This window comes from Xiphophorus maculatus, chromosome 18 (assembly GCF_002775205.1).
Source record: "Xiphophorus maculatus strain JP 163 A chromosome 18, X_maculatus-5.0-male, whole genome shotgun sequence".
NCBI lineage: Eukaryota > Metazoa > Chordata > Actinopteri > Cyprinodontiformes > Poeciliidae > Xiphophorus > Xiphophorus maculatus.
Genome location: NC_036460.1, coordinates 27281938 through 27298958, shown reverse-complemented (window position 1 = coordinate 27298958; position 17021 = coordinate 27281938). Strand labels below are relative to the sequence as shown.

The 17021-nt window shown below is 39.2% G+C and overlaps 1 protein-coding gene across 2 annotated transcripts; it reads left to right on the top strand.

The window, feature by feature from the left end:
• The first annotated feature begins 1292 nt into the window (after nucleotides 1–1292).
• On the top strand, nucleotides 1293–16960 carry samd4b (sterile alpha motif domain containing 4B). Of its 2 annotated transcripts, XM_023351872.1 has the most exons (14): nucleotides 1293–1664; nucleotides 3593–3638; nucleotides 3789–4291; nucleotides 5390–5866; nucleotides 6505–6747; nucleotides 8075–8184; nucleotides 8479–8565; nucleotides 8675–8948; nucleotides 9893–9978; nucleotides 10083–10198; nucleotides 10336–10528; nucleotides 11770–11896; nucleotides 12793–12876; nucleotides 14036–16960. In XM_023351872.1, exons 3-14 carry the CDS (start codon nucleotides 4096–4098, stop codon nucleotides 14062–14064), a joined length of 2022 nt encoding a protein of 673 aa, XP_023207640.1. In that variant the 5' UTR covers nucleotides 1293–1664; nucleotides 3593–3638; nucleotides 3789–4095; the 3' UTR covers nucleotides 14065–16960. The 2 variants fall into 2 exon arrangements, with proteins under 2 accessions (XP_023207640.1, XP_005804137.1); XM_005804080.3 differs by lacking the exon at nucleotides 3593–3638.
• The last annotated feature ends 61 nt before the right edge of the window (nucleotides 16961–17021 follow it).

Sequence of the window (17021 nt, the reverse complement as noted above, 5' to 3'; positions counted from 1 at the left end):
CTCTGGCGTTCTCCGTCACCTTTGGGGGTGTTTCCCACTTTGATCTCGGGGTTTCCAGTCCATATTCTGCACAGATGTTTCTGTACACTATGCCTGCAACTTGGTTATGTCGTTCCATGTACGCTTTCCCTGCCAGTATCTTGCACCCTGCTGTTATGTGCTGGACTGTCTCAGGGGCCTCCTTGCACAACCTACACCTTGGGTCTTGTCTGGTGTGGTATATCTGGGCCTCTATTGCTCTGGTGTTTAGGGCCTGTTCCTGGGCGGCCAGGATGAGGGCCTCTGTGCTGTCCTTGAGTCCAGCTTTTTCCAGCCATTGGTAGGATTTACTGATATCAGCCACTTGGGTTATTTGCTGGTGGTACATCCCATGTAGGGGCTTGTCCTGCCATGATGGTATCTCTGGCACCTCAACCTCCGTTCCCTGTTGTCTGAGATATTCACTGAGCACATTGTCTGTTGAGGCTTTGTCCCTGATGTATTTATGGATCTTAGTTGTTTCGTCCTGGACTGTGGTATATATATATATATATATATATATATATATATATATATATATATATATATATATATATATATATATATATATTGTTATATTGTTCCAATTGATATATAACACTAGACACAGACTCACTTTATATTAAAATTTGTTTGTACACAAGCTTTGCTATTTTATTGTATTTGAAACTGGGACTAGTTTGTCCTTTTCTACATATATCACACTCTATTAGTTTTATAATTTTTTACATTAAAAATATCATTATTGAACATTTTGTCTTCTGGTTGAATTTATTGAATGTATTAATATTCATTCATATTAATTTTGCGATTTTGTAAACGAATATGTTTGTCTGTACGATTACATTTTTAAATATAAAATTATACCTTCTGATTAGTTTCTCAACCTTCTTGCGAAATGCTTTTTTTTTTTTTGGACTGTCACTTGAGTCATTTCTTGGACGGCTGCCTTTTACTTTGAGTAAAAAACGTTGAAGTGGTGTTACTCTTACGCGAGTGTGGTTTTTGGGTAGTCTACTACTCTACCCACCTCTACTTATGAAGAAAAAAAAAATGGCCATGGCCAGACCACATACTTGTGTTCCATTTACACTCAAATTTACCACCTCAAATTTGGTGGTAAATTTGAGTGTAAATTTACCACCTCCCACTCCCACCCCTCCAAAAAATCTCCTACGGGAATGAATAAGCCTACGGAGGCTTGACTTCTGTAGGTTTTTTTTTTTTTTTTTTTTTTTGATAACCTACAAACTATTCACCCGACAGTGGAGGCTTTGAAAGGTCTGGAACAGTGGGCGGAAAACCATTTTACGTACGTGAAAACGTATGACACCGTGCCCACGTCTTACGTCAACTCAAAATCGAAGAGGATTTCTCCAGGCGTACACTCCTTATTTTCTGTATCCCAACTAGCGTTTTAGTACATACGCTTATTCAAAAAAAAAATGTTGTATTTAAAACAACAGTTTCTCGCCACCGCCAATGACCATTCTTAAGGGTTATTATGCGTGGGGATGAAAACAAGCGTTTCTGCCAACTAGGCTAACGCATCTGCAGCCGTTAGCAGAACTATTCCTACTCTTCTGTCGAGCTAGCTGTGGATTAGCACTTTAGCCTAGCTCGCTAACCAGGCACATCTGAGAAAGGTAAACACATTTTCAAATTCCATGTATTGTAAATAGCAGCTTCTGGGTATTTGTGTTGTTATTTAGCCATTGCCCTATCTCAAGAGAAATTACCTTTAGTTGGACCGTTTTCGTCGCAAATTCTTGAAGTGCCAACGGAGAAAAGGTGTAGCAGCGGCGTCAACGCAAAACAATACAAATCCCGAATCCCTCACCAGAGACTAGGCCGACTAGGCTAACTCCAGTTTACCTCTACTAAATATGCTCAACTGTTTGAGGACACGTTTTGCTTTAATTGTCACTGTTGAAATCACGATTCACACACCCACTACTTCCACATATGATACAGAGCTTAGTTTTTCTGTTGTAATGCTAAGTGAGATACCATTTGCCGTGATGGGAGTTAGCTCTTTTGACATGTATTTAAATCTCACATAGCCTTTGCTATTTAGATGTGCAGAACAATTTTCTCTTGATCAGACCATTTGTATTATAATTGTATCATAGAATGACAAACTTTGCTACTCGTTTTATAACAGTATAGTTTGGAGTAACACCTTATTTTCTTTCGCTATTAACTAATACAGAGTATAATACTCGTCCAAGGAATAGTTGATTTATTGGTTTTCTTTTACATACAGTTCTTATTGTTGTGTTGGAACATGTGTTTTTTCAGACATACGTGGGAAGCAACGTTTTGATTGCTGAACTCTTGAAGGCTTTTATTTATCTTCCATTCTTCGTCACTGGCTGTGCTCGCATGTTATTTCATAATTGTCTACTCAAATTTTCTCTCACTGAACTTTTTGAACTTCTGTGTTCATAATTTATTTACTTCCACAGGTGGAAGAACCTGCCATTCCTAGATATTGCATTGATACCACATTCATTTTTTTTTAGCATCACGTCCCATCCACAAACTTCAATGTATATTCTATGTCTACCACTTATATATATATTTAAATAAGCCACATGTTAAGCAATGCTCCAGAAGATGCTCCATGTTTATGATACGTCAACCTAATTATGTTTTAAACAATTCCACTCGTTAGTTTTAGTGATTTTGCTGATTGATATTTGTTAAACTTATTATCCTGAGATACTGTATTTATGCTAAGATAAGGTAAACTCCATTTATTAACTTGGTGACTTTAACTATATAGACAGTTGGTTGCACTGGGTTTTATGTTGGGTGATTTGGAGGACTACCGGTTATTTTAGTAATCAATTATTCCATCTATTTATTCAGGCGATTAATCGGTTAGAAAATACAGGTGCATTCTGCAGCCTTTTCATTTAACCACTTGAGCCTTTTTGTACAATAGTAGAAATACATTAATAGATGCAAATAGTTTAATTAATTTTAACATTTTATTGCTGAAAATACAATAGCATATCATTCCTTTAGTGTATGCTCGATCATTTGCAGCAATGGATGTATCTGCAGATTTAAAAAATACTTCCGACTTCAACATGTGAAAAGCTCCGCCCTTTCTGCAGTACAGTGTAGATTCAATCTGTTGACTATTTTTTTAAATCAACCAGTTATTAATTGGATGGCAAAAATTGGCAATTGAGAAATTGGAGATTTATTTAACACAATTTGAACTGGATGAAGCTAAAACTATGCCACTTTAGGTAGAACATTTTTTTTTTTTTCCATAAATGCAAAATAAATATTTTTTTGCAGTTTTGCTTAATTCCTGCTCTGAGTGTGTTGTTCCTTCAGCAAGTATCCTTTTTCTTTTGAGTCTGTATACTCCAGTTAACGGTTATTTGATTATTAAATTAGTTGACGATTATTTAAATAATTGATTCGTCACGATTAATCGTTTCAGCCCTAGTGATTTGAATATAGGGTTTAATACAAATGTCCATCACCTTTTCTAGATTTTTTTTGTTTTTTAAATTGCAAAAGTTTTTAAAGTAATGCATTGTTTTTCTTCCAGCTCGCAGCTATATGGTACTTTATGTCGGCCTAACATAAAATCCCAGGTTTGTGGCGCTATATGTGAAAATGACCTCAAGCATGAAAATAAATACTAGTGATTTAACACTGGTATCTATTTTTTAAATACTTTTAAAAATTGTATTCTTAAAACAATTTTGAGAATTGTTTTAACTTTATTTTGTTGATCTAAATAGGGCACAGATGACGTGAAGTAACACAGCTCCTCCGTCGTGAGCCATTACCTGCTACGGCCGACGCACAGTGACCATCGAGGCATCTTAAAAAATAAAAAGAAAGAAAAATCCCAGACAGCATTCGTGTCTGCAGCTCCTCCAGCACCTGAACCATGTGAGGGGGCCCCCTCGGTCCGGCCTGAGGGGAACCCTGGACTGTTGAAACGACGACCCCCCGACCCCCGCTGTGCGGGGAAGGACTCGTCCCGTCTCAAACTTATCAAACCCCCTCAGATCCCCGCCCGCACACTCTCACTCTCCCCACGCCATGATGTTCCGGGATCAGGTAGGTATCCTCACAGATTGGTTCAAAGGCTGGAATGAGTGCGAACAGACGGTGGCGCTCTTGTCGCTCCTGAAGAGGGTGTCCCGCACGCAGGCTCGCTTTCTCCACATCTGCCTAGAACACTGGCTGGCAGACTGCACTGAGATCCACATCCTTGAAGCTGAGGCCAACAATGCAGGTAACTCCGATTTACTGTTTGACATAAGGGTGTGAACAATTAATCAACTTGCAACTGATTATTGATTACTGGTTTATTAGATTAAAATTAGCTCCAATCGGACATTTAAGGTCTTCAGTCAGACCTTCGTTAAGTCTTGTAGTTTGGCCGCCTCCAGCAGAGGCAGCTGATCCGGGAGGAAAGATGGCAGGGCTATTTTTGAACAGGAAAGAGAGGGTCCAACCAGAGTCCGGTGTGAGATGTAATATTTGATTTACGCAGTACTGTTTTGAATTATAAGCACCTGAAAAGTTCCTTAAGTTTGCCCTTAATAGAGCGCATTCAGCCGAGCTGCATGACAGAGCTTCTGAACCCAAAACATACCGATGTGCTACGAAGGTTGGGATGATGCGACAGAAAAGCGAAGGACATAACAGAAAAATAAGCATGGTTGATTTTGAGAGCTGTCGTTGTCGGTTAAAGCACTTTATGGAGCGAAGTTTTCACATTCCTGTACATGAATGCTCTGTTCATGGGGAATTAAATGTGTAATATATTTTATTGTTTTTCGTCTTCTATTTTTCTGGTAAGCAATGTCTTAAGAGGTTTCTGTTTTGCTATTTTTAATAGACATTATATTATATTTCTGTTTATTCGGTCTGTTTAATTCAACTGACCCAAAATATTGTAAAAATGTAATTATGTTGGGCGCAGCCATGATGCAAAGGTAAAGCATCTATCCAGGAGCCTCAGTCCTCCACGTGCCGACACTGGTTGAGTCCCAGCTGTTGACGCATGTCTTCCCCCTCTCATTACTTGCTTTCCTGTCGGACCACCCTCAAATAAAGGCCACCAGAGCAATCCCGTCATGCTATGGAAAGACTGTCATCCCTATTAATACAAAAGACAACTCAGGTTTTTAATAGTCAACTAATTGTTAGTTGATTGATAAGATCAGTCGACTTTAGATTAACTCAATCAGTAACTGATTATTGTAACTATGATACAGTAACAATGTTTTGCTATCTATAAGTAAATGATGTAATAATGAATCTGCTTTACTAAGTATCTAAATATTCATTAATTTAGCTTTTTTATTTATTTATATATATTAATCAGCAACCGTCAGTCAGTGGCATCAGGAGCCGAAAGAAAAGGTGGTGTCCCTGCTGCTGTCCCACTTGCCTCTGCTTCAACCACGCAATTGCGAGGCCAAATGTGAATACATGAAGCTGCTGCAGAAAGTGCTGACTCACACCATTGAGAGTAGCCTTTTCGTGGAGGAAAGCCGGCAGCTGCTCTCCTATGCACTCATCCACCCCGCCACCACCCTGGATGATCGCACCTCGCTCGCCTCGTGGCTAAACCACCTGGAGGAACACCTTTCCAGCGGCTACGCATCCAGGGCGCCACCCAGTCCTTACCACCCGCGGCAGAGCTCGGACGAATGGCCCGGCTCGGCCGAGGCCCTCGACCCCGGCAACGCGTGGCCAGACAAGTCCCCGTCGTCCAGCACGTCTCCCGCGGGCCAGAACGGACACATGCCGTTCCCAGGCGGGCTGTCCTCACCAATCAGTGGGAACGGCAATAACACAGGTATGGCTGGTAAGCTTTTGATTTGAGAGTCAAATGTGCTAGAACAGTGTTGGCCGCCAGGGGGCGTTATGAAAGTTGGAGACGAGAAAAAATATACAAGAATAAAAAAATCTGAAATCCATAATTTTTTTAATCTTTTATCATATTTTTTGTTTTCTGTTTGTCAAGCATTTATTATTTTCTGGCAAAGAAAAAGACCAAAAGATCTGCTGCAAGGAAGTAGATTTTTTTTGGTCTGATCAAATAAAATTTTTTGATTTTATATAAAATATTATGTACTTTCTTGTAATCACAAGAAAATTAGATTTTCTGGTAATAGTCATAATATATTATCTGATAATATTTCCTGCCACAGAACTCATGACCATCTAAAATCAAAGGTATGACGCAGCATTTATGCTAAATGAATATCATAATTTCTTGAATAGATAATCAAAAACTTTCTAAAAGTTGATGTTTCTCTGCATCTTTTGTAGCATTGTCTGTGGGTTTCCAAAGTGGGTAACTGGCCAGCGGTTAATGCTCTGTGGGAGGCCATGGCATGGAAAAGTTTGGGAACCCCACTGCTAGAATACCGCTTTTGTAATAGAGATGGCTACGAGGGTTAAAAATATGGTTGCTTTTGATCGCTTTTCCAGGTCTAGTCGGACACATGCAGCCAAGCCCTCTGAAGAAGCCCATGCAGGTCATCCCTTCCAATTCCCTGGCCTGTGGCTCAGAGTGGGGCAGCCAGGACGACGCGGGGGGGCGACAGAACTTCATCTCCACAGACCACGCACCGCTTTCACCTCAGAGCAGCATAGCGTCTTCAGGCAGCGAACAGACGGAAGAGCAGGGCTCCGCGCGCAACACTTTCCTGGAGGACGGCAGCGGCATGAAAGGTCAGAATTAGCTCTTGTTTGGCTCTGGTCACATTCACCATGTTGTTCACTATAGTACAACCTTACTATCAACTGTGCTTTCAAGATTTTGTGTACTTCGTTGTGTTGATTCGTTTTGTCTTTATCGCTATTTAGAAATTGTGAGCAAAAATTAGATTTGTGATTCTTTCTGCAACCCATGGCTCTTCAACCCCAACCTCTTCAATCTGATTTGAGAATTATGTTCCAGTTCCTTCAGACTAGCCAGCACCAATTGGCAAACACCTGGTGGAACTGTGCATCTAAAGTCATTACACAAGCAAGTTCTCAGTGCAACGCTGGTAAAAACGTTGTTAAAGGGTTAATAGAGGAGCCATATTGTGATGACTTCCTGCAGGTGGAGTTTCCGAAAGAGCAGGAATTTTTAAAGAGGCAGAGGTTAAATTTAAAGGGTTAAATTATGATGTCAAATTATACTTCATATACATTGTATTTTTTAACAACTTGATTGTGCTATAAAATGTTAAAATGCCTGCCACTTGAGAAAGCTATAATCTAGTTTGACTGTGCATACATTTTTCACCAGTAAATTTACAATAATTCAAAACCTGACTGGGTAGCCTGTGTGTAAATGTGCATAATGTTGTAAAGGAAAATATGACCAAATATGTAAGTCTGCCTATAAATACTGTACTTGGCTCAACAGGGCTTCATTTTGATTGGCAGGTCAAATGCTGAAACATCTAAACGCTTAAAAAATAAAGGAAAACCTACAATTCCTGTTGCATGAACCTTCTTGAATTCAATAGCCATCATATTAAAGCTTAGAGCCTTCCTTTGATACATAAACTATGATAGTCTTGTAAATTATTTATTTTCTGTTGGAACCAAAATTACTACACAGCTACCACTGTATCTGTAAAGGAAAGCTGCAGAACGTTATTTTACGTGGCACAGCTCTTCAACAGAAAAAAACCTCCTAACTTTCAAAATGTTACTACAGTTGTAATAACAGCACAAATGCAGCAATCAGGTCTTGCTTAAAGTTTATTTTTCCGGGTCTCTGTTCTGTCCTTCCTCCGTCATGTATGTCCAGTGGGAGCAATGATTATTACTCGCGTGATTTTGTTTACAAATTATGGTCTGCTTGCTAAAAAAGCACAATGGGAAAACAAGCCACAACAAACTAAAAAAAAAAGTCCGCTTTTGGTCCGGACCAAACTAACGGACCAAGGGACTTTCCTGGTGTGAATACACCCTTTGCCAATCGTTAAAAAAGGTTGATATTTTTTAATCATCTGACTGACGGTGCTACTTTTTTTTTGACCGTTGTGCGTCCTCTTTGCAGATGTTCCTGCATGGTTGAAGAGCCTTCGCCTTCATAAATATGCATCCCTGTTCTCACAGATGACCTATGAGGAGATGATGATCCTTACGGAGCAACATCTAGAATCTCAGGTGTTTCCATTTGTTCTGTCATCTTCACTGCTCGCCGACTGTGATTTCTGTACAGTCTTCAAACCTGGTGGTGCGTAAGCTCTCAATGAGGCGTGAAATTAAACAATGAACCCTACAGTTATATTGAGCCAGTCACACATTGTAGGAAATTGTCGAATATTTTCCCCCTCCCCTCGCCTTCCTTGAAACAGACGGTGATTAGGTTTGTTATTTAGTGACTGTATGAATTGCTCAGTGTGCCTTGACGACACGACTTCTCACACCAGTCTGCTGTTTGTCTCCTGTCTTGATCAGAACGTCACGAAAGGAGCGCGACACAAGATTGCGTTGAGTATCCAGAAGCTGCGAGAGAGACAGAGTATACTCAAGTCTTTAGAGAAGGTGAGTATTTCAGCTTCCTCTGAAGCTAAAAAAAAAAAAGACATCAAACATCTAAATTCAGAGTGTACACCTCCACATTTTTGATATTGATGCCCTTATGTCCGGTCAGGATATTTTGGAAGGGGGGAACCTGCGCAACGCCCTCCAGGAGCTTCAGCAGATCATCATCACACCAATTAAGGCCTACAGTCCTCCCAGCGCAGCACAACCCATCTCGGACACCTCCACTAACTCAACAGATGGCACAAAAACAGGAGCGGACAAAGAAGCGACGTCCGAGGACTTGCAGTCCCACAACCCACCCCCCTGCGACGGAGACTCGTCGGTCACGCCCATCTCAGATGGGGACATAGCGGGACAGTTCACCCGTGTAATGGGAAAAGGTAACACCATTAACCTCTCAGCTTCAGATTGTGGCTGATTGCAGTTAAATTAGGTTAATAGGTCAAATTGTATTACTTATTTACAGTGTTTTGTGAAATTATTTATGCTCCCAGAACAAAACCTTTCAACATTGTGTCGCGTAACAATGACAATCCTCAGCGTACTTCATTGGGATTTTATGTGATATAGCAAAACAAAGTTGAGCACAAGTTGGAAATGGGGAAAAAATAAGCACAATTAAAAATAAGAAGAAAGAAAGAAACTAAAATGTTTATGCTTTGGCATTGAGCTCTGCCTCCTGAGCCAAATGTTTGCATCACAACATTTCACTGAAAATCCAGCTGCAAGTCATTTAGAGTATATATCTACCAGATTTGCACATTTAGGGACTAAAGATAGGTCCAATAGGTCTGATTTGGATCCAATCATACAGATTTGATTTGAATAATTTATGAACAGCATTATTTAAATCTTAAGTCAGACTTTCTATTGGTCTGGACTTTCACTGGGCCAGTTTAACTTGTGTATATACTTTACTCCAAACCTTTCTCCACTGGAGCTTTGGGTGTATGAAAATATTTTGCAAATGTTCATGATGCTGTAGTTCCGATATAATTTTGACCTCCCTCAAATTGGACTTTTAATATTTGATACAATAGTATTATTGTAATTGGACAGCAGTACAAGTCCACACCAAACTGCTATTTCTATGTAAAAAAATTGTTTAAGGCCATTAAACATTTTTCTTCCACTAAATGGTTACATTCTGCTTTGTTGGTCTTTTACATGAAATCCCACTTGACGAAATGCGCAAGATTCTTACACGTTACTAATACAATCTTTATTAATTGTCAGTTGTAAATCCTAAAATTATGGCCTTTTCTCTGTGTGCCTCACATCCTTTACATGTCTGGTAATATAAAATATTGTTTGGCCATCTCAGTGTGCACCCAGCTGCTGGTTTCAAGGCCAGATGAAGAAAACATCAGCTGTTACCTTCAACTTATTGAGAAGTGCCTAGCACATGAGGTGAGAAGTAGCTTCTATTTTTTGTTCTTGGTCAGTATGTTGCATGCAAGCCGTATCAGTTATCAGAAGCTACATTTTTAGAGGCTTTTTATTTCGGGTATTAGGCTTTCTCAGAAACCCACAAGAAAAGGCTGGTCACCTGGAAGCAGCAGGTCCTCAAGCTGCTGCGCCTGTTCCCTCGGAAAGCTATGCCGGACATGTCGGCGTACCGACAGAAAGGGTGAGGCTTCCTGCTTTCTTGTACCCTTGATCTTTCTCCTAACCACTGTTTTTGTCAGGATAACTTAATGTAACCTCACTGAATTCATCCTCCTCTTTCCTCTATATAACTTCCTTTTCCTACCTGTGCTGTTTCAGCTGGAACTATGGGTCAAACTCCCTGCCCACAGCAGGCTCTGTGAGCGGGGGTGTAAGCCGACGGGGCCAGAGGCAGTTCCCAATGACCCCTCGTGGACTCCCAGCTGGGCGCATGTGTCTTCCTGGCGGGATCGGTGGAGCATCTCCACGCCACACACTCGCTAATCCTGCGTTGGCAGGACAGGGTAGACAAGTCAGTATTACCTCCAGGGAATAAAAACTGGCTCCTGCCTAGCATAGAGTGATCTTAAGCTAAAAGTGAGGTGTCCACTCACCTGTAAAAAAAAGTCTTAAATTTATGTATGTAAAATGAAAGTCTTTAAATGCCTTAAATTCATTTTAAAAAATGTAAGTTGGCCTTAAATGTTACTTTCAATGTTATCTTCAACTCATCAAAGTTAATAAGTCTTAAATACGCCAGTCACTGGCCTTAAATGTTGTTGTTGTGGGACTTTTCTGTCAGGCAAAAGTTTGAGTCGCATGCCAACATCGTGGTTGCGTTCTGTGACTAAATGCGGTTGCTAACTAGCTGTTAATATACCTTTGCTAACTAACTAGCTTTTTTTATGCGTCTATACTGGGTAGGAGAAAATATAGAACAAGTTGGCTGGACAATGTTTGTTCTTGCCACTGGACCACTTCTTTTGCCAACCAGTATGAGCCAGCAGGGTCCACTAATCATCACCTATATTAAGACTTTTTTCTGTCTTAAATTTCATTCCAGCTGGCAGTAGAAAGGTCTTAAATTTGACTTGCTGAAACCTGTAGATACCCTAAAAAGTATTTTAATATATTAAGCTTTTTTGCATTTTGTCAAGTGATATCCAAAGAGTTGGTACTTTATGTGATGGAGTAATAGTACTATATAATTGTAAGGCGGAAGGGAAGAGAAAATATTTTTTTTAAATACATTTTCCAAAAAGTTAAATTTGGCTTTAGCAGAGCAGAAAATCTTCTTACATGTACCGTTTCCTCAACTTCACTCAAGGTCTCATGTTAAAAATACAAAATGTTTATATTTTGATTTGCATAACATGCATACATTTCCTTCCAATTATCAATTATGTGCTTCATTATGGTGGTGAATGAAACAGTGTCTCAATAAAAGACATTAAAGATGTTTTATTGTGGAAAACATAGGGAAAAATTCAAAAGTTGTCCAAAATCCTGCAAGGCGCTAAACCTGTTGTATGAAAGGTCAAAGCACTCATAAATGCGAAAATGTTGATAACTGGAATGAAGTTTAAATGGATGACATTAGACGTACCTTGTAATTAGAACCGAATGCATGTTTTAAAAAACTTTATCACAAACACTGGTTTTCCTTTCTTGTCAGATTTTTCAAATTATTTTTGCATATATCTGAATGATTAGCAAACAGTTTCCAAAAGTCTGAGTCAGATTGATATGACACGGTGTTGTTTTCCTCCACAGAACCTGTGGTTCGCCAACCCTGGGGGCAGCAACAGCATGCCAAGTCAGAGTCGCAGCTCTGTGCAGCGGACCCACTCGCTTCCTGTCCACACATCTCCACAAACCATGCTCATGTTCCAGCAGCAAGGTGGCGCACATCAGCATATGTTCATTATGCTCATATACTTACCCACCAGCTATAGTTATTACTTTTTTTAAAAAATAAATGTAAATAAACCATTCTTTTTATTAGTCAGAAACTAAGAATAGTTTTCCACTACACATTTTTAACTGCGGTGTTTGCACCATTATTTATCTTTTCTCTTCCAAAACTGTTAATTATTAATTAGATTATTTGAAAGTGGCTAATGTGACTGCAACCTAATGGCTTGCTAATAGCTACAGAAGTTATATGAACATTAAAATCTTGCTGCATGCCTCAAAATGATTTAGTTCATTTTTGAACCCTGCAGACCGACATTGCATATTTAAAGGTGTATCTCAATTGAACATAAAAGAAAACAATAATACTAATTTTACTGCTTAGACAATGGACAAAGCAGACTACGTTCACTATGTTATGTTCACTATCACGTAACATAACAATCTGTTTATTTTGACTTACCATACTTAGCTGCATTTTTTTTATCTCCCAATACTATTTTTAGTAGCAGTACTGTATTATTTTTAAGCATGCTTTGGTTTTGATTGTTTTTTCTAGTTTTTTTTTTTAAACATTTGTGTGCGTATACATGCCCCCACTTACTTTAACTCGCTGCTGTGACACCTGGATGTCAACTATTTTCTTTGCTAACAATTTACCTATCTTTCATTAGTTGGTAAAGTAGAACTATTTGGTGCATTTTCTGTCTCACAGCATGCTTTAATCCTGATTTTTAAAATAAAAAAAAAAAAACAACACATCCATCCTCTTTCTACATGCAAGAAAAACATATCGGACATTTTTAAAATTTAACATGGGGGAAGAAAAGCAAATGATTGAGTGAATAGGATCTTAATGTCGATTCTTTCCATTGTCTTAAGAATGCCAAGTTCCAGGTTCTGACCTGGAGATCAACCCCACGCTGGAGTCACTGTGCCTCAGTATGACGGAGCATGCCTTAGGGGGTAAGTGTCCTCATCACACATTAGCTATCCATGCTACTACCTATGAAATCTTACATGTTTGTTCACTCAAAGAACACCAACCTGTGGTGTGCTTGATGGGAAATTATGAGAAACAGCTGTGTAGCCAGAAGAAAACTACTAATCACTGTTTGCATTTCCATTGCAAATTGGTGCAAAACTTTGTCAATATTCTGCTAATGGCCGAAGAACAAAATTTTGCGTAATTAATGTATGGAAATAAGTTTGTTCATGGTATAAGTCATTAAAAACAAACACACCGCGCCATCGTCCTCCAGCTACTTCCTGCCATCGTCTTCTTGGCTGTTTGTGTCAGTGGCAACATCTGGTTGCTGATCACGTGACTCATAATGCAAAAAAAGTGTTTCATTGCAGTATTGTGAAATAAACCAAGTTTGATACAGACAAAAAAAAAACTCACCTCATTTTAGTGGCAAAAGGTTTTATAAAAAAACCCGATGTATCTTTCTATGGACCCATTTGTGTCTTTAATAAAGCTGATGATGATGATGGCAGCTTTTTTTAAATTAGCGTGCTAACATTACGCAAATTTATTCTCAAAATGTCAGATTGCTCAGCATGGTCAACGGAAACTCAGCAAGTGAGGGCAACCAGAGAAAAAGGCTTCAACTTGTAAGGGAAGTAGAATGTTACAGATGAATGTAGAATTATTTCTGCTGATTGTCTCACGTCCAGTATTTGCTATTTATATCTGCACCTGAATAGGGAATAAACTGTTTAAAATTAAAAAGTAAAAAAATAAAATAGATTAAGAAAACTTAGCAAAACTTTGAAAATAGGTGGTACTGTTTAAAAAAAGAAAAGAAAAAGTAAAATGACATCGTAAAGGTGGCGCATTTCATATCCACTGTCTTGAATACAATAACTGTGATTGAAATACATTCATTAATGTCAAGATTAATGGAATAAGATTGAGATTACATTGGAAAACTTTAAAAAACAAAAGCTGTTTTAATGGGTTCTAGTCATTATACATACTGCCACCTATTGGACAAGAGATGCACTTTCACACCCCAAACAATTTCAACATCACCAGGGTTTCCCTGCCTGACAAAATGAAGACTAATATGTATACACTCAGTGTAGGCTGTTGCCTAATTGTGTCTCGTCTTCTTCTCAGATGGAACTGATCGGACATCAACAATATGAAGAGGAAAAAAAAGACACTTCATTTGAGGCCTGCTCGGTTCAGCACAAAGACAGATGTGATGCTTCAGAAAAGAAAAAAATAACCCCAGGCAACGCAGTCACTACAATATGACAAAAAAACTGTGTATATGTTCTTTAATATTTTTGTACTTTATTATATACAACTAAGTTTATTAAAAATGGAATACAGATGATTATTATATTGTGGAACAGAGAAACGGTGAACTGCGTCGGCTGGGCCATGTCACCTGCAGCAGGACTGTGACATGGCCGTGCAGCGGTTCAGTTTACCACGATACGGAGAAAAGAAAAAAAAAAAAAGAAGCAGTGGATTGGTGCTGTCTTTAGGGGTTCTGCCCTGAATTTGCTCTTCTTCTCTTACTGCCTTGGAACAAGGTTTTCTATCCACAACACACTGACAGCCCCTTCACCCGTGTTCTAGATTCTAAAAAAAAAAAAAAAAAGAAGTTTCCAGCCACAAGTGAGGCACTTTTATTAACTTATCTTTGATATTAGGCACTAACTGTAATTGGTCATCATGGTACACTCTCTGAGGTTTCACCTGGAGATTGGTGTTAACCTACTAATCCGATAGACAGCTCTAGTCAGGGCTTTAAATTTAGGCTGTTCCTTTTTTTTTTTTTGTTCTTTATGTCCTCGTTGGAAATTTCGTTGCACAAACGGAAGCCAGAGGACCAAACAGGAGTGAGTAATAGTTTGTATTTCAACTTTAGGACATCTCTTTTTGTTTCACTTTAACATATAAAGTAAAAAAAAAAAAAAAAAGGCAACTGTCCTCCTCTAAGCTTCTACAAAGCCAAAGACAAGGGTTGTGCGTTTGTTAATTTGTGAAAGATATTTGTAGTGAGTTGCAGCAGAACAATTAAACGAAAAAAATAGCAGTGTGAAAAATGATTGCCAGCTGCAACTTGTCTTTTATTTTAACGTCCTACGTCATAAATGATGATGAATCTCATTTTGTGCCAGGGAAACCCTGAAAAGGGGTGAGGGGACGGCCTAGCTGGCAAGGTTTATACCGTGTAGGAGCTTGTTGGATATTGAACTGATGAACGCGACGAGGCCAGAGCGTTTTCAGTTTACGATCCAGTGAACGCGAAATGAAAACAATCTCGATTCTCTTGTGGGGCAAAGGGGAACTTTGCGATTGGCTTTTGGAAAACGTTTAAGAAACGCTCGCAGCGCCCTCGTCCTTTAAAAACGGCCAACGTGATGATTTGATGAATCATTCTTTTCTTCTTTTTGTTTTTGAGGTGCTTGACGATGTCCATGTTTTGTTTTTTCCTGTTTGTCTGTATTTCAAGTCTCAGAGCTCCCTACGTTATCTGTTATCAGTGTTGAATCAAAAACTTGTCTCTTTTTTTTTTTTCTTTTCTTTTTTCTCCCAGCCTCTGTCTTTGAATGTGACAGAGCCGGAGGTGCATGTTTGTGTGATAATGGACTTTTTGGATCACTTTTTGGTTGCTTCATAAGGCAGGGAAAAGAGAGAGAGAGAGAAAAAAAACCATTCGTATATTATTTCAACAGAGCCATAGGAGGTCTGTCTAGTAAAGATGGTTATTTACAGATATCTTTTTTCCAATTGTATTTTTTACTCTTCCCTTGATATTGATGACTTGTGCTTCTTTTCTATAATCGCATGTTTTGCCACACTAATGCAGCACTGTTGTAGATAAGAGGACATGATGGCTGACGGCGCTAGGTGTCGCCAACGGCTAGAGACCAGTCATCTTGCAACAGATGTTGTATTCATATCGCCTAAATGTCACTGTTTACATCTTTCTGGGATGATCCCCCGATTCATAATATTTGATGTCATGAGTAATCTATTGTCTCGCTATGTAACACATAAAAGAACTGAAGCCTTTCTCGCTTTTGAGATGGCTGGGTGGAGTCCTAAACGAAAAACGGTCCTCTGTCTGCAAATCTGTCGACTCCAAATAGCACTCAGATTTTTATTATTTTTATGTTCCCCTGTTTATCCAAAGTTTGGATGAGGCGGTGAGGAGAAAGACCAGCTTTCTCTGGCCGTGTGATTTCAAACTGTTAGCTGTCCATGTCCTGATAAAACTGTTCATCTGGTGCCTAAAATTCAAACACTCGAAACATTTCTTTTAAAAGTGGCCGCATTCTAGTCATGGATTTCTACAGAGCAGGCTCTCGGATTGATCTGACTTAGTAACAAAGCATTGCACCCACACAGCCTGAACTCCAGCCTGTGGGGTAAATGCGGGCTTTACGACACGCAATCTACTTTTTCTTTTTAACAGTCCACTATGTTCATCAGCTGTGTTGTTACAAATGGCTCAGATTATCCTTTTCATAGCCTCTGTTGCTTTCAACAGCCTATTTATTACATTTAATGGACACAGAGGTACAATACAGATTTCTGCAAGTGTGTGTTTATGATGCTGATGCAGCAGGGGATGACAATGCTTATCTGAGCCAAAAATAAAAAATGATGATGCGATGAGTAAACTGAAACACTATCAACGGGCCAAGGAATACTCCATGTTTACATTCCAGCGATCCAAGTTGAGTTGGGGAAATGCGTTTAATGAGTTCAGCCTGGTGTTAGGAATCCAATAGAAGAGGCACAGAGTTTGTGTCATACGGAGACATCTACCAAGTGTTGCCCAGGGTTTATGATAGTTCAATTCTGCAGCCAGCTGCAGGTCACACTGCGCGTGTTTGTCATGTACAATTTATATTTAATTATAAATAACTTTCCCCCTGACATTTTCTAATATTTTGTGAACCTTTTGCATCACATGCTTTATTCTACTTTTCTACTGTCACTTTTGTGTGAGAATGGTCTGAAGTACAACATCCGTCGGATCATGACAGTCCAAATAAAGAGGTTCAGTTCTTTTGCAAACTAAAGTTGTGTTTTTTGTGTCCACTCCTTGGATTGACTTTTGTACGTTAGAGAAGAATCG

Bases quoted from the DNA above. Each gene is read 5' to 3' on its own strand.
- samd4b (XM_005804080.3), top strand. From the start codon at position 4,096: ATGATGTTCCGGGATCAGGTAGGTATCCTCACAGATTGGTTCAAAGGC. The intron at 8,566-8,674 runs GTGAGTATTTCA...ATGTCCGGTCAG, and splicing joins TACTCAAGTCTTTAGAGAAG to GATATTTTGGAAGGGGGGAA. The intron at 8,949-9,892 runs GTAACACCATTA...TGGCCATCTCAG, and splicing joins CACCCGTGTAATGGGAAAAG to TGTGCACCCAGCTGCTGGTT.